This window comes from Caretta caretta, chromosome 25, assembly GCF_965140235.1.
Source record: "Caretta caretta isolate rCarCar2 chromosome 25, rCarCar1.hap1, whole genome shotgun sequence".
Classification (NCBI taxonomy): domain Eukaryota; kingdom Metazoa; phylum Chordata; order Testudines; family Cheloniidae; genus Caretta; species Caretta caretta.
In genome coordinates, this window is record NC_134230.1 from 14,746,233 (window position 1) to 14,770,040 (window position 23,808).

The 23,808-nt window shown below is 52.4% G+C and overlaps 2 protein-coding genes and 1 long non-coding RNA gene across 3 annotated transcripts; 2 read left to right on the forward strand and 1 right to left on the reverse strand.

The window, feature by feature from the left end:
* Positions 1 to 159: 159 nt before the first annotated feature.
* On the reverse strand, positions 160 to 21,165 carry LOC142070112 (uncharacterized). The gene is made up of 4 exons (XR_012666066.1): positions 21,068 to 21,165; positions 18,812 to 18,908; positions 9,330 to 9,457; positions 160 to 2,608 (listed from the first exon to the last, which is right to left on the reverse strand). It is a non-coding gene; the product is annotated as an uncharacterized LOC142070112 (long non-coding RNA).
* Positions 5,010 to 12,776, forward strand: LOC125627055 (complement factor D). Its single transcript, XM_048830782.2, has 5 exons — positions 5,010 to 5,180; positions 7,242 to 7,398; positions 7,897 to 8,041; positions 8,913 to 9,170; positions 12,109 to 12,776. Exons 1-5 carry the CDS (start codon positions 5,123 to 5,125, stop codon positions 12,262 to 12,264), a joined length of 774 nt encoding a protein of 257 aa, XP_048686739.2. The 5' UTR covers positions 5,010 to 5,122; the 3' UTR covers positions 12,265 to 12,776.
* Positions 16,502 to 22,176, forward strand: LOC125627053 (mast cell protease 1A). The gene is made up of 5 exons (XM_048830779.2): positions 16,502 to 16,667; positions 17,363 to 17,519; positions 17,948 to 18,083; positions 19,806 to 20,057; positions 21,162 to 22,176. The coding sequence occupies exons 1-5, from the start codon at positions 16,517 to 16,519 to the stop codon at positions 21,309 to 21,311; spliced, it is 846 nt and encodes a 281-aa protein (XP_048686736.1). The 5' UTR covers positions 16,502 to 16,516; the 3' UTR covers positions 21,312 to 22,176.
* Positions 22,177 to 23,808: the final 1,632 nt, after the last annotated feature.

The following is a 23,808-nucleotide window of genomic DNA, read 5'->3' on the forward strand; positions in this document are numbered from 1 at the left end:
GTGGGGTGGGAGGAGAGAAAACCTTTTGTAGTGGTAAACACCCATTTTTTCATGGTTTGTATGTATAAGAACATCTTCTGTGTTTTCCACAGTATGCATCCGATGAAGTGAGCTGTAGCTCACGAAAGCTCATGCTCAAATAAATTGGTTAGTCTCTAAGGTGCCACAAGTCCTCCTTTTCTTTTTATTATTATTATTAAGCTCTTTCCCTTGATCCAGCATTGGCATCACAGCCTCCACCCTAGGGAAATTAGCACAATACTCACCCAGGTAAACCAGGCAAACCAGAGAGGCTTTCTGTATATAGGGAAGGTTTCTAAAGAATACTGCTGTCACCTCCGCTTATGTAAGGAACAAACCCAGCACTCCACCCTCAGCTTTATCGCGGGATAGCAAACAGACAGGCCTAGATCCTCAAAGCTAATCCAAGCCACAGTCTCTCTCCCACCCCCAGTCTTTTGGCCAGGCTGAGCTGTACACAACCCAAAGGCGAATGGGTAAAGGTGGCTTTAAGCCAGCTTTGAGCTCCCTGATTTGGGGCCTGTCTAATTGCCAGCATATATTAAAGCAAGTTCAGAGCTGCTCCAATTTACACTCATAATCTCAAGGGGCTGTTTTGGCAGCATAGGGATTGCCCCAGCCATGCCCCTTGTCTTCTGGGAACTCCCCCTATGCTGGGGGGGTGCGAAGGAGGAGCAGCAAGGGAGAATAATGCATGGGGGCTCTGCACCCCAGAAGGACCGTCATGGCGAGGGGGAATCCTCAGGAGGCCAGATCCCATAGCTTCACAGCTACTTTATACTATCAGGATCTGGCTCATAACCTTTATAGGAACTTCAGTGCACAGAGCAGGCGTGATCCTAAACTCGCACTGAAACTGACTTCAGCAGATTTCCTCCTGTATTACACAACCATCAATGAGCAAAGGGCCAGGTTCCCTTTATATTCACCCTTGGGGAAAAATAGAACAACTCCATCCTTCCTCTTTGAACAGCCCAATTCTGGGAATCTCTCTCTCACACAGATACACATCAGAGCCGGTGGGAGGCTTTTATTAAAGTCCCATAGCTCTCTTTCATCCTCAGTCTCTGGGCGTGAAACTTACCGTACATCCCCCTCACCTTCCCACGTGCACTTTATTTGAACGAGAAGGCCAACGCGGGTGGCAGCTGTGGAAGGAGAGGAAATGTGATACATTTCCTAATGAATCCCTATGTCAAAAACGTGCACTAAATTACCCCCATGAAATCTACAAAGGGCTCTCACTGGGTGAAGTGCTAGTGAGAGCCGCAGGCTCAGGTTTGGCCACACGTTTGTCTCCAGGGCTTGAAACAGTCTCATAAGAGGAACAATGTCTGTCCTTGGCTTAAATTGGCTGTTCAGGAGCTCCTGACCTCACTATAAAGGCTCTGATGTCTTATTTAAACAGGCTAGGGGGAGGTTGTCTAAAATTGATCCGAGATCAGAACCACTTCTGGTACTGTATCTAGATACCAAGGAGGTGGACCGCTTACAAACATCTGCCAAACTCTTCATAAAAGGCAGATGGACAGGAAGATAAGGTGCTGGACTGCAAGTCAGGACGCCTGGGTTCTCTTCTCTTCCTGTCTCTGCCTTTCACTTGCTGTGTGATGTTGGGCAAGGTACTTCATTCACCTCTCCCTGCCTCAGTTTCCCTCCCTATAAAGAAGGTAATAATAACACTCACCCTCCTCTGCAGAGTACTTTGAAATCCTTACATGAAAGGTACTCTAGAAATGTAATATAGTAACGAGAGCGTCTTACATCCAAGTGTGAAGCAGGTTTCACTGGTCTGCTCTCAGGTGAGGCCAGGCTGAAACGGAAGCCGACCCAGCTCCAATATTTGGGTTGCAAGCTCTTCCTGTTCGTTTACAAACAGTTGTTTCTACTGGATTGTGTTTGAATTAATTTTCTTGTCACTGAAACCATCGGGCTGGTGGTTTCTCTCTCTCTCCAAGCTCATCCAGGCAAAGTCTAAAATGTGGGGCTGTTGGCCTCTTTGACAGGATTCTGGCGCAACCCCCGGAATTTCAGAACTACGGCCAAGACGCCAGCCGTCCCTCCCCCCAGGATAAAGGGGATGAAAACACAGCAGGGATGCGTGGAATGTGTCCCCTCTTTGGGGAGTGACTCTGCGCCCCTTCTGAAGCATTAGTCAAACCTAGTTTTGGGGGGAAGGATAGCTGAGTGGTTTGAGCATTGGCCTGCTAAACCCAGGGTTGCGAGTTCAAGTCTTGAGGGAGCCATTTAGGGATGTGGGGCAAAAATTGGGGATTGCCCTGCTTTGAGCAGGGGGTTGGACTAGATGTCCTCCTGAGGTCCCTTCCAACCCTGATATGCTATGAATCAAGCCTGGCATGGGAACCGAGGTGTTAGCCCCACCTAGTGGTACAGATGAGAATGGCAGGAGAATAAGATTCCCCTAACCCAGCTCATTTCTTTACCACGCTCTCTGCCCCTCCGCACGCTCTCTTCCATGCTTCTGGTGGATCTCATGGGCTTGCCATGTACCACGGATCCCTGCCGCTGTGATAAACGTAGGCCCCCCCGAAATCATCACGGTCCTTGGCACCGCACAGCAACCGGCCTGAGAGAGGAGGAGAGAACACACACCAGGTGACAGGCATTCGTCACAGTGCTTACTGCACCACTGGAAGGCGCTCCGATACTACGGTCATGGGCATGATCTAAAACCACTAGGCTCCCTCCCTTTCCCCTCTCTCAAGAGCAGTGGTTCTCAACCAGGGGTGCGGGCAGGTTTCAAGGGGGGCCGCCACGCAGGGCCAGCTTTAGACTTGCTGGGGCCCAGGGTAGAAAGCTGAAGCCCCACTGCATGGGGCTGAAGCCCCACCACCCAGGGCTGAAGCCAAAGTCTGAGCAGTGTAGCTTCGTGTGGGGGAGGTTTGGCATGGGCACCAGGCAGTGGCCCTGCTTGCTACCCCCTAACACCGGCCCTGGCTTTTATATGCAGAAAACCAGCTATTGTGGCACAGGGGGGCCGTGGAGTTTTTATAGCCGGGGGGGGGGGGAGCTCAGAAAGAAAAAGGTTGTGAGATCCCGGGCTCTGGAGTATTTCTCCGGCCCTCACAACATCCCTGTGTGGTAGAGCAGGGCTAGCCTCCCATCGTTTATATTTGGGGAACTGTGGCACAGAAAGACTAAGTGACTTGCCCAAGGTCACCTAGGAAGTCTGAGAACAGAGACGGGACTTGCCCCTGGGTCTCTCCAGTCCCAGACAAGCCCCCTACCCCCTGGGGTGGACTGACCAGCTCTAAGCCACTTCGCTCTTCTTGGCTGACTTGGGTCCTTGTGGTTCCACTTCATCTGAACTCTCGGACCCATGCAGCTGCAGAGGGGCTGCAGTTTGCACCAGAGGAGGCCTCTTGAGCAAGGAGTGCTGGATCCCGAACTTGGACGAGCTCACATGGGAGGCTGCACCACACCCCTCTGCGGTCTGCGTGGCAAACACTGATTCATTCCGCTGATCACTCCAGCAGGCAGGGGCTTGGCCTTCCACTCTCTGGCTTAGCACCTCTGCATTTCCCTCGCAGGATATTTCATTCTTTGTTATCTCTGCCAGACACATCAGATTCCTCTCCACTGGCCATCCTTCTACAGCGAGACATGCCAGTACTGCAGGACTCACTTGCCTTGTGATAAAAATCATCCAAGGTCCTTTCGGGTGCTGCAGTCCAGCTCCCTAGGAAACTGAGGCCCCATTACAGCAGCCGCTGATGCCTCTCTGTTGACAGCACCCACTGCCCCTGGGCCGGGACCCTTTAAATTGCTCCGTTTGCTTCTAAATCTATTGCTCCAAGGGCAGTTTTATCTTCAGATTTTAATTTTAGAGCTGAGTACCCCAAGTCATGAGAGTTTGGGTCCCACACACGCACGGACTCGGCTCTGGGGAATACTGATGGAGGCGACCATGAGGGACACGTAAAGGCCAGATTTACCAAGGTATTTAAGTGCCTAAAGATGCAGATAGGTGCCTAGTGGGGTTTACAGTGGGGCAGGTGCCTAACTCCCATTGGAAGTTACTAGAGCCCAGATTGTCAAAGGTATTTAGGTGCCTAATTTCCATTGAAATAAATGGGTGCTAGGGGCCCAAACACCTGTGAGAATGCAGGCCCGGGCACCTAGCTTCATTTTAGGCCTAAACCCCTTTGGGAACCTGGCCCTAAATCGTGACATTCTCTAAAACATGATGTCAATGTCTGTATTCTTACAAACATTCTGAACACACACACACTTTCTCCCTCTCACTCACACCAGATCTTTACCTTTCTTTCTGGCCAGTTACATTCCAGATTATTTACCAGTGTCACTTGGCCACTTACCCTACTAGCCAGAGGGCAGCTTCCCTGAGATCTCAGACAATGCCTCCCCTAAACCCCCTTCCCTTGGCTAAAGTTCTGTCTCCCGGCCTTGCCCCATGTCTAGAGCTATCAGAGGGGTGCAATAACCCCACCACTGAATTTAACAGGGGCAAAAACAGGTGCTGGCTTGCAGCCCTGGAGACCAAAGTCCTGGCTTCCTCCCCAGCACAGGTGGCAGAGAGAGGAATCAGGTTGCAGCAGTTCCTCCAGTGACTTGGCTTATCCTGGAGCGAGCTTTGCTAAGGAGGAAGTTCACTCAATGGCCCATTCAGTTTTGCAGAAACAGGGAGGGCAGGGAAGGGGATTTTTGCATTGTTTGTTCTTCAAACATGAGCAGTTGGGGAATGAACTGTGCTTGCCCTTTCAGGTTTGAAGAGCAAACAAACAATGCAGAAATCCCCTTCTAGGGATGCCAGGTTCAGCAGCTGGGATGGGCTGCGTCCTCCCTGGGCTGTTTGTGTTGAGAAATCATGAGATTCTCCCTAGCCCCTGGCACTGCTACAACCAAAAGGCCATTCCAGGCTGAGAGCTCAACAGCTGTTGCATATTTCCTCCCAGCTCTCTCTTTCCTGGAAATCTCCTTTTTTCCCCTTCATCCCCCACCCCCAAAGCTCTGTTATAAAAAGGAGGTCTCTGCTCTCACTCCTAGCAGAGCTGCCTCTATCCGGACAAGACACATCCCCTGAATTAGAGACAGATCGGCCTGCGTCTCTGTAGCCAGCATGGGTCACCTTTCGCCCTTCCTAGCTCTGGTTGTTTTGCTGGGCATCTCGGTGTGTGGTGAGTACATCCGTTCTCTGATCCTTCCCATACTCCCTGTTCTCTTTTCTGACTCATCTGTGCATGGCAGAGACTGGGACTGCATGTGAGGTGGATACCGCAGGGCATGCCTAGCTAAGAATTGACACAATAAGTGAAGCAGTTAGATATCTGTGCTTCCTTGCCACACACATGAGCTTTAACTTTATAGCCTCAGCAGCAGGCCTAGGGGAACCTAGTACATTTCACCGCTTTCTCTAGCCCCTTCTAGCTGAGGATCTCAAATCACTTTACTAACCCTCTATCTAATCTTATCTATACACAATTCCACTTCACGACCCCCATCATGACAGGGAAACTGAGGCATAGAGAGGTGGACTGCTTTGGCCTAGCTCACACAGCGAATCTGGGTCAGAAGCTGGATTAGATCCCTGTCTCATACTTATAGACAATGCAGCTTCATCAGTCTCTATCTCCCAAACGCCTAAACCCATAAGCTAGGGTGGCTTCTCAGGACACAACTCCCAGAGGGCGCCAGCTGCAGCTAGTTTTTCAGGCCAAAAGAAATCATCTGACCTCCTGCACAGCACAGGCCAGAGATACTCAGCCAGGGAGTCCTGCACTGAGCAGAGGGTGGAGAGGGGAGGCAGTTTGAGACAATGCGGGTAAACTGAGGGAGGCTTAGAACAAAACTTATTTCTGCTGGGGCAAAACTGTGAGTGGGTGGGGGAAGGAGGGTTAAATACCCTGCCCATCTGGGGAGAGATGAGGGTGGTGGAACTGATAACAGAAAAGTTTGGGTGTGGAATCAACTCGCTTGCCCTGTTTTTTTTGCTGCAATAGAACCTGATTTCCTGGAAACCAAAAAGCATCTTGGGGTATAAGTAGGATGATGCTAATAATAATAATCCCAAGTGCTTTTCACCTGTGGATCTCAAAGCACTTTCCAAAGGAAGGGTCCATTTTACATAGGGGGAAAGCGAGGCACAGAGAAGGGAAGTGACTTATCCATGGTCACCCAGCAGATCAGTGGCAGAACTTGCGTCTCCTGAGTCCCAGCCCATTGTGCTAGCCACTAGTCAACATGGCCTCCCCTTGGATTAGGATACCATGGTGACTGTTGCCGGATGGATCTACAGCTGAGGTTTCCTCCATACCAAGGACTGAGATGCGGCGGACTGGGGGGGCACTATTCAGATTCTTCTAGGTCGCTGAGTTGGGATCATGTACTAGAATCAAGTGCGGATCTTTCCATTGGCAGATTCTTTGCAACTGCAGGTACTGGCCATTGGTGAATATTGACTAAGGCCTCCTGCTATTCTCCCAAGCATGCAGTCGATCCACTGCTGCAGAACATTCGGAAAAATCTTCATCTGAAACACCTAGAAGCATCTTATGATTTGTACGTGGGGCTTTCTTTTTAGTTTCTTCTTCTTCAAGTTGCTGAAGGGAAGAGAGATTTTCAAAGGTCCAGGAAAAAAAAATCGATGATTGTCCAACCAGCCAGCAGAGCTCTGCAGACACAATCCAACTGGCTGCACTGTGAGGCCAGGCAAAATTATTTGCACAGGCAGTCTGAAGCCAGGGGGCAGGTGATAGAAACCAGTTGACTCATCATGGACCAACTTCAGCCTGTTGCAAGAGAGACTCGTATGTGACGATACAGATGCGTTACATCTGACCGCTTGCTGAAGGTCCAGCCTGTCTGCCCTGCAGTTCCCCCTCCTTGTGTTTGAAGGCAAACGCACCCTTGGAACTGAATCAGGCAGAGGAGGGTCTCAAATCTGTCTCTCTCCCACCCCAGGGGAGCGCCCCAACCAGCTGGCTGCTCTGAGGTGGGCCTCTAAAGGTCTCGCTGGAGAACACAAACCGTCCACAAAACAGAATTCTTGTTTCTCATCCATCAGAAGAGAAGGTGCTCAGACCCCCTTGGGGATGAGGGCTCGATACGTCCTTTAGCTAGATGCCCTGCTCTGGATGTGCTCACCCAGCTCCCGTTAACACTCAGGGAGATGCTCCACAGGAAAGGAAGGCTGGGCTGAGCAGGTTCAGTGGCTAATGTTCTATTTCTCCTCCCATCAGTGGGTAGCCCCAGGGGTCGTATTCTCGGGGGCTACGAAGCTCCTCCCCACCTGAAACCCTACATGGCTTCCCTGCAGGTGGATGGGAAGCATGTGTGTGGCGGGTTCCTGATCGCCGAGCAGTGGGTGCTGAGTGCAGCTCACTGCCTGGAAGACAAGTGAGTACCGGCCTTCGCATCTGATGGGGCAGGAGCGCGGGGCGGGAGAAGAGCAGGGCATGGAGGCTGGGGCCAGCTGGTTCTACCACAGACCCCAGTACTTATTTCAGGGGATACAGGAGTCTCTGGAGTGATGAGCACGGCCCAGATCTTACTCCCATCGCAGTCAGTGGAGGTTTGTCGTTGATTTCAATGGCTCCAGCCCCGGGTTAGGATCGTTTGAGGATCACTATGAAGGGAAAGCCCAGGGCCCAACAAGCACCGAGGCTGGATTCCCCTGTCACCCAAGGAGCACATGTTCCTTCCTAGCTGGGGCTGGGCCCACAGGCAGGGTAGTCTGGGCTGACTCTCCATGGCTGGGGAAAGGCAGAGGTTGACTACTGGCGATCGCTGTCCATCGGGGTGAACTGTACAGCCGGGAGGGAGCGGAAAGGTCTTGCAGCTCAGTGCTGTGGGTGAGCAGAGCGCCTCCTGCTACCGTCTCCATCTCGACTGCAGGCACGGCAAGCCGTTCCAGGTCCTCCTGGGAGCCCACTCTCTCTCGCAGCCAGAACCGCACAAGCGCCTTTATGGGGTGCGTGCGGAGATCGGCCACCCCGGCAGCAGCACGGACACCTACGACGACGACCTCCTTCTCCTCCAGGTGCGCATGACCCACACCGGCACCATCCCCTGCTGCAGGAATGGCGCCTCCCAGACCCCACTGGAGTCAATGCGGGGAACAAACTCCTACTGACTCCTGTGGGCTTCGGGCCAGGCCCAGCTCCTCAAAGGCACCGAACTCCTGTTGATTTCACAGCTGAGTCTTGCTTGACTGGGCTGAGATCCAACAGGCTTGATACCCCACAGACAGCCCTGGCTGGGGTCACCCCGATTCACCCCATGGCAAGGGAGAGGAGGATGAAGCCCAAGGCACCGGCAAAGATAGGGCCCATTCTCCCCACCAGTGGAGGGAGAACCCTCCCCACAAAGCATCTGCGATCACACGGCTGCAGCAGGGACTCCAGTCACATTGGCACCGACTCCGTGGGTGCTCTGGGGCTGGAGCCCCCACGGCGGGGTAAGTAGTGGGTGCTCAGCACCCATTAGCCACCCGCCAAGGTGCTGGGGGAAGGGGATGGAGGGGGGGCAGGAAGAGGCAGAGCAAGGGTGGGGCCTCGGGTGGGGGTGGAGTGGGGGCATGGCCTTGGGGCAGAGCGGGGGTGGAGCACCCATCTGGAAAAATGAAAGTCGGCGCCTGTGTCCCGTCACCCCTAGTTGAGGTATTTCCCAGGTGATCGCCCCGTAACCTGTGCTAAGGTAGCGCAGCTCTGTCCCCCTCTAGTGGCCACACCCCGTACAGGTGTGAGTCCCTTCCTGGTCCTTTTAGCTCAAGCTGTAGAGAGACTCCTGCTGGAAGATCCAGAGGTCCCAGGTTTTATCCCCGCAGAGAGCCCAGCCAGGGGCAGCGTTACACATACAGAGTCTGTCTCTCTCACCCCGACTGACCCTTGCCTCTTTGCCTCCCAAATCAGCTAGAGGAGAAAGCGCTCCTCAACGAGCATGTGAAGATCCTGCCCTTCCAGAGGCAAGACAGGGATGTCCCAGCTGACACCATGTGCGAGGTGGCCGGCTGGGGTGAAATGAGCCACAGCGGGAAGCTGCCTGACAAATTGCGGCAGGTGGAGCGTCCGGTGATCAGCCGGGAGAAATGCAACCTAAGGATCCACCACGACAACACCATCACGGAGAAGATGATGTGCACCGACTCCAGGAAGAAGGACACCTGCCCGGTATCTATCTCTGGGGGAAATCCCTCGGCTCAGCCCTCTTGCCGGGAGGGGCGGGGGGTCAGAGCTGTGTCTATGCGCTTGGGTGTATCGGTGAGAACAGGTGTATGTATGCGTGGGTATCTGTGCAGGAGTGTGTGTGTGATTATTCTGGTAGCCTACCTGTCCTCCTGCCCTCTGGGGTAAATACAGAAGCATGTAACTTCTGAAGTCCTGGGTCCTTTGCTGTCTCCCTGCAGAGCTCTGGGGTCTCATTCTCCTCTTACGCTGGAGTCAGGCCTGATTTGCACCTGTGTAAGAGAGCAGAATCAGGCCCTGAATGTCACTCCCTTGCTGTTGGAAAGAGAGAGGAAGCAAAGTCCTAGTTTGTATGGAGCAGATGTACAATCCCATAGATCTCAAAATGCTCCCCGGAGGTGGGTCACTCTTATTAGCCCCATTTTACAGATGAGGAACCTGAGGCACAGATACTTACCACTGGTCACACTGCAAATCAGTGGCTGGATCACCACTGAAGTAAATGGGACCAGGATTTCTCCCTAGATCTCCTGGCTCTTATATCCGAAGCCACTTCACCAAACGGCCTCACTTGGATACACGAATAAGGGGAATAACTAAAAGCCTGGATCCTTTCCCCCTGCTTTTAGGGCTTGTCCACACGAGGAGCTATTACAGAGTAAACTATTTTTGATAACTCCATGTGTGGACACACTTAGGGCTTGGCTATACTTGCGAGTTACAGCGCAATAAAGGAGCCCTGGGCTCACTAGCTCACTACCCGTCAACACTGGCAAGGCATGTAGAGCGCTCTGACTCCACCTCGGCGAGTGGAATAACGTTTGCTGTGCCCCCGCTGGAGTGCCGCGGAGCCAGTGTGAACGAGGTGTTGCATTACTGCGCTCTGATCAGCCACTGGAAACATCCCATAATCCCCTTAAGACAAGTGGCCACTCTTGTCATTGTTTTTGAATCTCTGCAGGAATGCAGATATGCCCTTTGAAAGCTCCGTTTCTGACTGCCGGCTGATTATCTGCTCTGAGACAAAGCAACCATTAGTGTGGAATGCTATGTGTGTGTGTGTGTGTGTGTGTGAGGGAGAGGGGTGGGAGGGGGGTCTGCTGCTGTCTGAACTTGCAAAACAGCATGCTGACATGCTCTCAGCCACCCAAAAACCCACTCTCTCTCCCCCCACATACACACAACACACTCCCTGTCATGCTCCACCCCCCCCCATTTGAAAAGCACGTTGCAGTCACTTGCATGCTGGGATAGCTGCCCATAATGCACTGCTCCCAATGCTGCTGCAAGTGCCACAAATATGGCCAAGCCAGTGCGCTTGCAGCGGTCAGTGTGGACAGACTGCAGCGCTTTCCCCACTGCGCTCTCCGAAAGCTGGTTTAACTCAAAAAGAACAGGAGGACTTGTGGCACCTTAGAGACTAACCAATTTATTTGAGCATAAGCTTTCGTGAGCTACAGCTCACTTCATCGGATGCATGCAGTGGAAAATACAAACTCAAAGCGCTCTACATCTGCAAGGGTAGCCGTGCCCTTATTCTGAATTAGTTTAATCCACTGGATTAAACTAATGCACCAGTGAATTAAGGTGATTCTGCACGAGGCACTCTCATTCCAGAATAAGCGCATCCACCCATGGAGTTAATCTGCTTTAAACTCACACCCTGGATTAATTTTCACATGTAGCCAAACCCTTAGAATCAGGTCCTGCCCCACCTCACCCATTCCACCTGTGCAAGGGGGGCGTCGAATGTGCCCGCCCTCACTCCAGAGCATTAGACACCCACTTGCCACAGGTGGGAGTGGCAGCACAAGTCTGTAGCATTTTGACCAAGCTGCCCTCCCTGCCCATGAACACTTTGCAAAGCTGAATGCAAGATAATTATCAGCATGTGAGCAAACATGCAGAGGTGCTTAATAAAACTTCTAGCTTATCTTCCAGGAAGCTACCCGGCAGGCAGCTGCCACGCAAGTTATACATCTCTTGCTACCTTGAAGCGGGGAGTTTGGTTATTTTTTTAACTCCATGTAACTTGTTTTCTGTTCAAAATGAATGGAGCCGTTCAGCGAGGGGTGGAAGGGTGGGGAGGTACTAACAGGGGCTAGATCCAAGCACTGTGTTACGGCTCAAGAGACCACACCGCCTAGTGGATAGGGAATGGAATTGGGAACCAAAAAAGCTAGTTCGGTACAAAGGACTTGCCAGGTCCATCTAGCCCAGGGGATAACAGGGGCCAGCCCAGAACCAGTTGCTTCGGGGGAACGTGCAAGAACTCCACTGTAGGCAGATGTGGGACAATCTGTTCCCCCTCCCCACATTCAGTCTCAGCCTGATCTAATAGGTAGGGATTAGTTCAAGCCCTGAAGCCTGAGGTTCATCATAATTAATGATGACCTATTAAATTGGAATATTCCTGACATCCCTATAAATGTCCCATCTCTTTTCGGGATCTATTCCTGTCTCTGCCATGTGTGCCTGGGCCGACCACTCTGCTCTTCTGTGTCTCCATTTCCCCTCCTGTCCCTTGTCTATTTAGCCTGTAGGTTCCTTGGGGCAGGGTCTGTCATGTTACGGGTCTGTGCAACACCTGGCACGATAGGGCCTTGATCTCAGCCGGAGCCTCTGGGTGCTGCTGCAATACAAATAATGGGGAGACACAGGGTAAGCTTCTCCCCCTTCCCCCCATCTTAGGCAAGGGGGGGGAGGTGTATGTAACAGACGCCCTTCTGGGAAGGGTGGTGATTGGCAGCCACGCCCAGCGTGGGGCTGATGGGAGAGGAAGGCTGGCAGACAGCCTGGCTCCCAGCGCTAGCCATTGGCTGCTGAGCCGGCCCAGAAGGGGGCGGAAGAGGTCCAGTGCCACCTGGGGCATGTGGCAAACTGACCTCCACCCTGAGGCTGATCCGGTGACTTGGTTCTCCAGGGGGATTCCGGCGGGCCGCTCGTTTGCAATGGGATTGCCGAAGGGGTGGTGGCTGCTGGCTCTCGGGTCTGTGGGAACTACAAGAAGCCCGGAATCTACACCCGGATCCCGCCCTACATCGACTGGATCGAGAGAGTCATGGCTTTAACAAACTGAAGGCGGACGGGTCGGCCCTGGATTGGAAGGGACCGGCTGCCTGGCCCCCGCAGGGGCACACAGCAGACTCCACGCTATTTCCCCAGGGCAGAGCTAGCTGCTAGCATGGCAGAGAGCACTCGGACACTGCAAACGTCAATATAACCGGACAGCGGGAGCTTATATGGCTGCCTCCCCCACCTGCTTTCAGCTCTCCTCGCAATCACATAAGCTCAGTGCAGCACTCCCCTGCAAGCAGCATCCCGGAGAGGGGAGGACTGACTCCTTCTACCAACACAACGGCTGCTCCTGGAAACCACCTGGCCCAGCTCTCCTGTCTGGCCTGCCAAAGGGGCGGTTTGCAAGGGGGTAGGAAGAGGTAGGTCACCCTACAGGATGGGCTCAAGGCTGGATTTCAGGTGGCATCTTGTCAACTCTGTCCTCCTTAGCGCAAGCCAGATCCGGAGCAAACCTGAACCACTGTGGCTGTTAATAGTGAGCACAAATATTGCAATAAAAGGAACTGATTATAACTGCGGGTCCCCAGAGTCGTCAGGGTTGCACAGATGTGACACACTGGGGGTTGAACTGGGGGGATTCAAGGGAAGAGGAGAGTGTAACAGGATCTTTCCTCATCCCACATCAGACCTGGCCATTCCTCAGTGTCCCCACATGGTTAACTCACTGTCTCATGTTCTGGTGGCACTTCACTCTCCTGCTTTTGGATGTGAGATTCTCATGCTGCTCTGTGATTTAGCCCCTCTGGGCAAACCAGAATCCCTTCCCTCTCTCCCCCCCCCTCCCCAAACCTCCCTACACACTGTTGGATAGTGAGGGCTAAACAAAAGGCCAACCAAACAAGGCAGACGTCCAGCAACCTCATGCTCGTCACTTGGGGCCAAGCAACACGCCTCCCTCACCAAGCTGCCGTTCCCCTTCCAGTCCAGTCCTTGGCCTCACGGGTTCATTTGCACAGGGCAAAAGGAGATGGGGTGGGGGAGGGTACCGCTTCCTCCTCCCTCTCACTGGACTCCTGAGCAAGCACGAGTCCCAATTCCTTTCAATGCCAGCCTGCCCAGGCTACAGGAGCCATCCCTCCTGCAGGCCTCCTAGTTCCCTTCCAAGGCAGGGGCTCCTCCAAAGCTTTCTACTGCTGTCCCTGGCTGCGGGCCTTGCCTTCTGGCTGGTGGAGAGACCCTTCCCATGTCCTCACGGCACTCCCTGCAGCTCTCAGCCATGCTCACCTGCCCCAACCCATCCACTGGGAGGCAGATCCCTAGCGTAGCTTCATTGACTTCCAGGCAGCAGCTACACCAGGGATGAATTTGGCTTCAACGCTCATGGGAAGTCTCCTTGTCTGACGGGAAGGCTGCAAGTTTCCCCGCTTATTGATACAGATGGGAATCACCAGATTGGATCAGAACATCCTATTTCTGACCAGTGGCCAGCACTGGTTGCTTCAGAGGAAGTTGTAAGATCTATACAGTAGGAAGTTATGGAGTCATTTTTTCTAATTGCCATCGTATAGAGCAGGGGTCGGCAACCTATGGCACGTGTGCCAAAGACGGCACGTGAGCTGATTTTTAATGGCACGCTGTTGCCTGCCAGGTTCCAGCCACCAGCCCTGCTCAGCCCGCTGCCGAACCCAGACCGGGACCCCGGCAGGCAGCAGCCTGCCATTAAAAATCCTGCCTGCCCCGGCCCACTCTTCTCCGCCCCCTCCCCCCCCACTGTGGGGGCAGGGTGAAGAAGCTTGGTCCTGCCGGCTGCTGCTGCAGGGCAGGCAAGGTCCCCCCTCCCCTGCCTCTTCCCCCAGCGTGCTGGGTTCCTGCCCCTCCTCCTCTCCCCCTCCCCCACCTCTTCCAGCCTGCTGGGGTCCTGCCCCTCCTCCCCTCCCTTCCTGCCCCCATCAGCTGATGGCCCTTGCGAGGGAGGAGAGGAGCGGGTGGAATCAGGGCATATCCCCTCCAGCCACCTGCCTTGAGCCGCTCTGGGCAGGGGTCTGGGATCACCCCCATGACCCCAGCCCACACCCCCAGCCCTCTGCCCTGACCCCTGCACCCCCCACACACACTCCCAGCCTTCTGTCTTGACCCCTGCACCCCCCACCACACCCGCCTTGACTCCAGCACCCCCCACACATACCTAGCCCCCCCAAACCCCATGCCCTGACTCCTGCACCCCCCTCACATGCCCCCAGCCCTCTGCCCTGACTCCTGTACCCTCCTCACACACCCGCAGCCCCCTGCCCTGACTCTTACACCCCCCATGCCCTGACTTTTGCACCCCCCACATTCCCACCTGCTCCCCTTGCACCAAATGGGAGCTGCCCAGGTAAGCACTCCACACCCAAACCTCCTGCCCCAACCCTGAGCCCCCTCCCTCATTCTAGCTCCTGGCCATACCCTGCACCCCAACCCCCAGCCTGCTCCTTCACCCCCAGCCCTGTACTCCGTGCACTCCCACCCTCGGCTCAGTGCAGAGAGAGAGGAAGAGAATGGCTAGAACCAAGGAGAAGGTAGGTACCCACTCTACGTGGGCAGGGCCGGGATCCCAGACTGGCAGCGGGCTGAGAGGGGCCAGCAGCTGGGACCCCGTCTGGCAGGAGTCAGCAGGGTAGAACCCCAGTCCGGCAGCGGGCTGAGCCACTCAACCCACTGCTGGTCTGGGGTCCTGGCCACCAGCCCCGCTCAGCCCGCTGCCGGCCTAGGTGAATGGAACCCCAGGCCGGCAGCGGGCTGAGCGGACCGGCAGCGTAAGATCAGCATTTTGATTTAATTTTTAAATGACACTTCTTAAACATTTTGAAAACCTTGTTTACTTTACGTACGACAATAGTTTAGTTATATAATATAGAGACTTATAGGGAGACCCTCTAAAAAACATTAAAATACATCACTGGCACGCGAAACCTTAAATTAAAGTGAATACATGACGACTTGGCACCCCACTTGTGAAAGACTGCCGACCCCTGGGTTAGAGGTTGGTTTACCTCTTGAAGCAGGGGGGTTTACAGCCCCTCGCTCTTGACCTCGTCAGTATCTTGTGGCCGTAAGTTTCACAGCCTCATTATGCCAGTTCTAGTGCCAGGAGCCATTCAAAGAAAAGAGAACCTGGTGGACTAGAGGTCTGTGGTGGTTTTGCATGGGAGCGGGGTGGGAATCCCAGCTGAGCCTTGCTGGTTTGTAGTATCTGCCAGGGAGGGGGAAACTTTCAAACTGATGGCAAAGTTCAACAGAGCAAAACAAAAACCCAGCCGCAGGCTCTGCCAGGTTCATTGGAAAACGGTCGTGCCCAGTTGTGGGTTCTCCCTGGGGGCCTTGGTGCCTCTGGAGATGGCAAGGAGAGGAACTAAGATGGATGCTGGATGGACTTAAAGAAACAGCAAACATCTCCCAAACTTTGCTTCCCCAGACCAAGGCAGATCCATGTCTGAGTTACACACCAAGAGATGTGGGGGGCATCCAGGGGGTCTGGTGGCTCTGAACTTGGAGCTGGACAGGTACATAAACAAACCTCCATCTCACCAGCTGCCCGTCCCAGTCACCTCCAGGGCAAAGCCCGACTGCCGTGCATTCCCGATGCAGCCCACTCAGTCCCAGCGGAGGTGCAGAGCGCGCCGCAGGTGAGCAGCCATCAGGGTTCTGGAGTCAACAGAAGCCTGGTGCTTGGGGGCCTCCGGCTCACCAGGGATCAAGGCTGCTTATTGGATGTTGCATGACACCCTCTCAACACAGGCAGTTGTGTACTTTGCTCTTTACACAACAGTAATAGCACAAAGAAACAACTGGCACACTAGCCAAATAACCATGTTACTAACAACACCCAACATATAGGGCCTTGTTACATGCACACACATACTGTTGCTCTGGCTGGATTCTAAAACCTAGAACCCAGTGAGCACCACTCGAGGGCTCACAAATTACTTAAAGGGAGACCACCCAATTCCACACTACACAACAGACGTCCTGCTCTCCACCTCTGCTCCCCTTCCTGCCCAAACGTGCAGGAAGATGATCAGGCCCTGGCATCTGCCCTGGCTTTACTTGTACATAAGGAAGTGAGCTGAGACCCTGCAAACTCATTCCCAAGGGGAATGCACCATGGGGGCTCTGTTTTCCCAAGTCCTTGAAGCGGGGACAGGCGATGAGCACGATGGAGCACGGACTCTGCTGTTAGACTTGGCCTCATCCCGCCTTCTCTTGCATCTCCTCTGTGCACGGTTCTACTCTCTGTGGCTCTGTGGTTTCCGTTTTGCAGTGAAAGCACCTTCATGCTGATCCAAGCAATTTGCTGCTCCCTTCAAAGGCATAAGAGCCCGGCCGTGTTGTTATTTCAGCCCAGTCACGCTTCGAGGACACAGGAGATGGAGGGATCCTGCATTGTCCTGCTGGGGCTGCTGCTGGTGTGTTCCAGCCATGCAGGTAAGTGAATCGCACACCTGGGCCCGCTCTTGTTTCTCCGGCGGGATCTGCACTAGTCATGGAGTTGTGTCAACGCAACCCCGCACAGCTCACTCCCTCACCTGGCACTGCACAGGCTTTGGTGACTGCTGCAGTGAGATCCAAACCAGGTGCTGAAAGCCTGATCCAGCCACTCTTTTAACATGGGCTATGGCCGAGAGGCAGTGGGTGTATGCGGGGGAGCTGTTTCCGACATCATGTCTTCTGCCCTTAGAGGAGATCACAGGGGCCATGCACAGCGGTAGAGATGTGTATGCTCCCTGTGACACTGGGGGCACAATCTTCTGCTCCCTCCAGGTTTCCCTGCATTCGACTCCTTAGCTGTTGGGCGCAGGTCTCTTTCTATCTCTCACCACACCCATCTCCACGGCTTTGGTTTCTAGACCCTGGTGAAAGCTGGACTCTCCTTAGCCAGGTCCACATGGCTGGCCGGAATGGCAGACACCCTCACGATTTTACATGCAGGTCAAATTTTGCCCTGGGTTGTGCCACTTTGCTGGGGTTGAACTTGACCTTCTCGCCACTCGGCTGGCCCAGCCGCTGTCCCGAAGCAGCGTGGAGATGTTCAGATCAGTGGACAGTGCGAATCCTGACGTCCGCTCTCTCTCCGCTCTGCCAGGTGACAGCAGACAAACTCTGTTTTCTCCCCTTCACAGGCAAGCAGGATGCTCTGATCCTCGGGGGACGCAAAGTGGTGAATCACTCCAGGCCCTACATGGCCATCCTGGAAAACGATTATAAGGAAATCCTGTGTGATGGGTTCCTGATCCAGCCAGAGTGGGTGATGACCGCAGCCCATTGCAGGAGTGCCAGGTGGGTGCCTTGATTGTTCAGCTGAAGGTTCTTGGGAAATAGGCTCCTTGGGCACTGTAGGCGTAAACTCACCCTGCACCATGGGCTGCATATAAAGGAAGAACTAGTCCCAGTGTGTCCCCTCTTCCTCCACACACTGCACATCCAGGATTCTTAGCTATCTAGCAGGCGTCTCTCTCCCCATGCTCTTACACTGCACTATTCAGTCATAGCTTCTCAAATGAGGAAACTAAGGCACAGGGAGGAAAAGTGACTTACTGAAGGGCTCACCCAGCTGGCCAGTAGCAGATAGGCTGAGAACCCTGGTGTTCTGTTTCGGGGCCCCTCTGCTTTAGCCACAGAACCACGCTGCCTGGCTCAAGGACAGTGCACAGGGTTCTGGGTTGCCACTGATGGCTCTCTGTTCACGGGAATGTTGCTTTTCACAGAAACTTTCGAGTCCTGATTGTGCTGGGGGTTGAGCTGCTGAGCGACTCATCCAACCACATATGGGACATCGCACGGTTTCGCCCACACCCTCATTTCAACCCGACCACCTGGGAAAATGACATTATGCTGGTCCAAGTAAGTGCCTCCTCCCAGTTCTCACCCGATTCCAGGGAGCCTGGGGTCATCATCACAGTTAAACACAAGGGCTGAAAGCTGGGGAGTGTAGGGATCACTCCAAATCCACATCACCAGCTTGACAGAGAGAGAGAGAAAGAAAGAAAGAAAGAAAGAAAGAAAGAAAGAAAGAAAGAAAGAAAGAAAGCAAAGCCTGTGTGATAGTAATTGAGGTTTATTTGAAGCCAGGCTTCTCCTGCTGCTGGGATATCCTAGTTCTTTGGCAATGGCTAATATTCCAGGGCTGATGAGTTTACACTCCATGGACAGAGGAGCATGTAGCAAAAATGATGACCTGAGAGACTGGAATTGCCCAATGGGATAATTTGCTCCCCTGGAATTGCTCAATGGGACAATTTGCCTGGCTACTTAACATCTCCAGGGCTGGATTCTCCACTGCCCTGCACCTGCTGCACGCATCAGCACCCACGCAAAGTGCTACCGAATCGTAGCTCTTTGCACTGGTGTAAATGACTGAGTGAGTTGCAAGCCAAGGACAAACCAGGACCATGGTCTCTAGGTCATTTGACTGCCCTCCCAAGTCTGTGGGAGGTGAACGTCACCCTTGTTCAAAGTGGCTCGTGCAAATCATTTAATCGGTTCTTTGCAGACATGGTATTTCTGACGCTGGGAATGAGGACAAGGGGGCTCAACATCTGCCCTGCTGTATATGTCCCACTTGCATGTACCTTTTCAGTCTCAGGGTGCTCTGGTGTCACTGACAGCATGCTCTTTGTCAGATATCGCTTTGCATCTCTGCTTCACAACCTGCATTTGATAGGCTACCTACGAAAGGGAGGGGATATAATTTCAAGCTAAGAAACACACAAATACATCATAAAAAAAAACAGATTCGCTGACAATCCAGGCTACAAAAGCTTTTGGTTTCATGGTTCTTACTGCCAGGTGGGACCGAAGTTTTAAAAAATGGGAGATTATGTTTTAGATTGTGTTACATCAGTACCTTGGGATCTGAACTGAGAGCCGCTGTGCTAGGCTCTGAACAGACAGAGATTAAGAGACAGACCCTGCTGGAAGCCCACACAATCTAAACACGCAAAAGGTGGGAGAGGAAATAGAGGCTGAAATTAAATCCATGTTTAGGCACCTGGCCTGATTCTCAAACGCACTGAAGTCCCTGGGTGCTGCTGGGTGTCCAGTTCTCTTATTTATTCTCTGAAATAGAGGGATTTGGACTCCCAAGGTTTTTAAAATCTTGGCTCTATTTTCTAATGGATAAAAATGTCTGACATTCCCTCTAGAGGGCACCGGGCTCCACCAAAGGCAGCCACTGTGTATTTAAAGCAGAGGTGGCTGAAATGTGTATTTCCAGCCAAAGGCCCAAACTGCACTGAAATCTGAGTCTATGGTCTCTCCACCAAACCCAAAACGTTAGGCCATCACAGGCCCTTTAGCAGACAGGCTAAGATGCTTCCCAGAGCCCTTCTAGGGTGACCGGACAGCAAATGTGAAAAATCGGGATGGGGTGGGGCGTAAATAGGAGCTGATATAGGAAAAAGACCCAAAAATCGGGACTGTCCCTATAAAATTGGGATATCTGGTCATCCTAAGCCCTTCTATCCCTTGAGCGTTGACTGACAAACAAAAAGGGCATTAGGTCCTGTGCTAAGCAACTGAATGAGGACGTGTGCTCTGTTAATTTCTTTCTCCCACTGTCTGCAGCTGAACAACCCTGTTCCCTACAATAAAGAAGTCCAACCAGTGAAACTTCCACAGCAGGACAGGGAGATCCCCAGCACGGCTGCCTGCAGCACTGCGGGCTGGGGACACACCAGGGATGGCGGGAAGCGCAGCACGAATCTGCGGGAGGTGAACGTCACCCTGGTTCCTAGGGACTCTTGCGCATCAGTCCACAAGCGGAAAATCACCAGGAATATGATCTGTGCTGGGAACAAGGAGCACAATGCCTGCCAGGTACCTTCTTTTCTCTTGCTCACTGAGGAGAGGCCTGATGAGTAGCAGACAGGCTCCAGAGACACAGTTACCCGAGACACAGTTATCCCAGAAACCCTGAGGAATTTCTTCCCAGGTAACTGATTGGCCCCTTACTGTAATGCAATCAGCAGTCCATTTCTTGAGTGTTTTAGACCAGACCAGGCTGGGCTACAGGCAGACAGTAGGTGATCTGCCTGTGGAACTCATTGCCACAGGATAGCCTCAAGAGCATAGCAGGTTTCATAAAGGAACTGGACATTTCTGTGGATAATAGGAATATCTGGCGTTATGATAATAGGGATTTGGGGTCAGGGGTGAAGGGATATAAATTTGCATGTTTCAGGGCATGATCCAACTGCGAACTATAAGAGGTCAGGAAGAAAGGCTGCCTGGGGACCCATTATCTCATAACAGCCTACTCCTGGGGTTTTCACAGCTTCTTAAACCTATAAACAGCTGGCACTGTAGGAGGACAGATCCTAGAGCTCTGGTCTGATCCAGTGTGGTAATTCCCACATTCGTCATTAAGATCCAGATTCGGCTGTCAGGCTCATTGGACTGCAGGCTTCCTTCAGCGAGCGTAAAATGCTGCTAGTCTGATTTGTCAGCCTTTCACCCCCTCTTTGCCCTGGTGAAAGTGACTGCGTGAGATGCAGGTAGGCCCACTGAGTTCAAGGGGTGATGCAGCGAGAAGTGGGGGACCTAGAGGTTAGGGTGCTAGCTTGGAACTTCTCCTTTGCAGGCTTCCTGTATGCCCATGGTCAAGTCACTTAGGTGCAGATCAAAGGGGTTTAGACACCTGACTCCCAGAGGATTTAGGTGCCTAACTGCCTTTGAAGATCTGGGCCTTGCTCTCTCGGGGCCTCAGTTCCTCCTCTGTAACCTGGGGACAATAGCACTGCCCTACCTCGCAGAGGGGCAGAGAGGGTTGAGTCAGAGATCTGAGTCAGAGGTGCTCAGATACTGTGACAATGGGACCATAGAAGTACCTTAGGTAGTTGCCCTGAGACAGGAGAGAGATCAGGCTTCCGTGGTTCCTGTGCTGTTAACATGCAGCCTGGCTCTCATGTGTCACGTCTGCAGGGCGACTCGGGCGGGCCGCTGGTTTGCGACGGTGTGGCTGAAGGCGTGGTCTCCTTCGGCAGCAAGGAATGCGGCAAGACCCCAACGGTTTATACCAAGATCTCCAGATACCTGCCGTGGATCAACAAAGTCATCAAGTCGGCCCGTTAGAGGATCCGGGGGGGGGGGGCTGCTTAACCCCCATCCTTCCTGGCCAGCAACATTTCCCTTCTGTGAATCCTGCCCCAGCATCCCCACCAGGAATGGCTCCCTCATCCTGCTCCCCCAAGGGCTGCTAAGAACCCCACCCACACCTGACTCTATTAAGAAAAACACAAGCTGAGTATGTGCTTGCTTTAACCACTTTACTGCTGAACAGGACAGCAGGGGCTCACCCCAGCTGGATCTGGTGGGCTCTGATGGTGCACAAGATAATACTGCTGGGGACCCAGGCCTGTCCTAAAGGCAGTGAAAGGATTAAATGGGGAAGAGAGGTTTTTACATCTAGATAATCAGTCTGGGAGAGTAATCATTTGTTCTCTGTTTAATTCAGTGGTGACAGTGATCAGTGTGAGTTAGCGGCTGCACCACTGGGGATAAGAGCCTATTACAGCTAGCAGGGTTACTCCTTTAGCTCAAGCAGTAGACACTGTCTTTAGCACTAGAGGTCAGGTGTTCAGTACCCAGTGACAACTCCAGAGGATGATTGTGTGTCCATACCCCACTTTCCCAATCTCAGCCTGCCCATTGATGTTACCCAAACTGGCCATTGCCTGACCCCTGTTACAATGGCTAGGAAGGGCTCCTGATACTTCTCTCCTTTATTTGGCCCATGCAAACTCAGCATCTCATTTCCTTTGTCCATAGTTTGTTCCACCCACCTGCTGTTTCTTGTCCTATATAACTTGTAAGTTCTTGGGGGCAGGGACCATCTCTGTGTTTGTACAACACCTGGCACTAAGAAGCTCTGATTCATTTTGGAAGCTCCCAGGCCCTACCCGAAATGCACATAATAAATAACAATATCCTGCTGCTATTTTGATACTATGAAGCCTTTTGTTTTTCAGTGTGAAAAATGCTTTCTGTCTGATCCTAATAAATCTGCTTCATACCTGGTGTTTGTGCAAAACCTGCTCAGCAGAAATTTGTCCCTCTCCTACCTTCCTTTCTCCTTTCCCAGAGAGGATTTATTTGCAAATATTCCGTCTGCAGATTGGGAATACCTCCTTTCCACCCCCTTCCAGTGGATGTGTGTGCTAACTGAATCCAGGACACTGTACATACTGCTTGGGATCAGAGCACCTAAGCTGTGTGTCATATGCCCTATAGTGTATGCATATGATGGGGATTCTCCTTTAGCTCAGCTGAGGGGGGCCTGTACCTGTGCCTATTGGTGCAAGTTCTGTGCCCTGATGTTCTGAGGGTAGTGAATTTGTGAGGCTGAGATAAGAACCCAGGGGAAGTAGTTCTGTAGTTTTTCTTATGAGCTCCCATGCACTGAGATCAAGAGAAAAGCTAGGGGAGAGCAAAAAAAACCTCTTTCTAGTCCCCACTGGCTTTGGCTTTTGAAGTCCCCCTTTGGTCATGAAAGAGGAATGTCATCCCACTTCAGCCATCATGTGTCTGTCATGTTTACGTACGTGGGTACACACAACACAGGCTCTCCATCGCGGCCATCTCTAGTCAAGCTTGGGGGAAGCAGCAGGCAGTTCCTGTGCTGGACCGCAGCAGAGTAGAAAGAGGCTCTCGGATGAAGGCAGAGCAGTTGGCTAGGCCTCAGCCTCCATTCGGGTAGACAAGAGGAAGCGAATGCCAAAGCTTTAACGCTTGGGGTGGGGATAGCTGCCATTGAGCAACCACAGATCTGAAGCCACCTTGTCTTAGACTGTGGTCTCCTCTGAGCAGGCCCTAATGCAGTGGTTCCCAAACTTTAACAACCTGTGAACCCCTTTCACTAAAATGTCAAGTCTCTTGAACCCCCTCCTAAAAATGAATATTTCCAGGGATTTTCTCCTTTACCTGAGGATAAATTATAAAAGCAGTGATCTTGGAAATATAAAATTTGTTTTTATGACATGCTTATTATACACTATTTATTATTAATTATTTATCATGACACTATTTTTATTACATTATGAAAACAGCAACACTCTTCCAAGATCTCACTTTCGTAGCTTGTATCACTTTGAATAAGCCTGTTAGAAGACAAGGCTCCTATGTTTCATCAAGGAGTATCAGATGTGAAACAGCATAAAGGTATTTAAGAAGCCAACTCAGAGAGTTCCTCCTACACAAACATTCAGGTCTTGAGCAGTCCAGGCAAACAACGCACGTTACAACAAAGCTTAAACTTGTTCTTCATAATAATTTTTAAAACAATACTAGCTGCCTATTTAATTTTAAAAACAGCAGAAAATATCCACCTCCCTTTCCATTTCTTATAAGGAGTCTTGAAGTTTAAATCTCCTCAGTGGGATAGATATGCTTGCTTTGATCTGCTTAGCTCTTGGAAGTCCGGGGGCTCTGGGCTGCTGGCCCCGTGCTGCCCCCGTGCTGCCCGGGGTCCCTAGGGACAGCTCTGTCCACCATTAGGGAATTTTTCCCCCGAGAACCCCCTGTAACATTTTGCGAACCCCAGTTTGGGAACCACTGCCCTAATGTATCATGT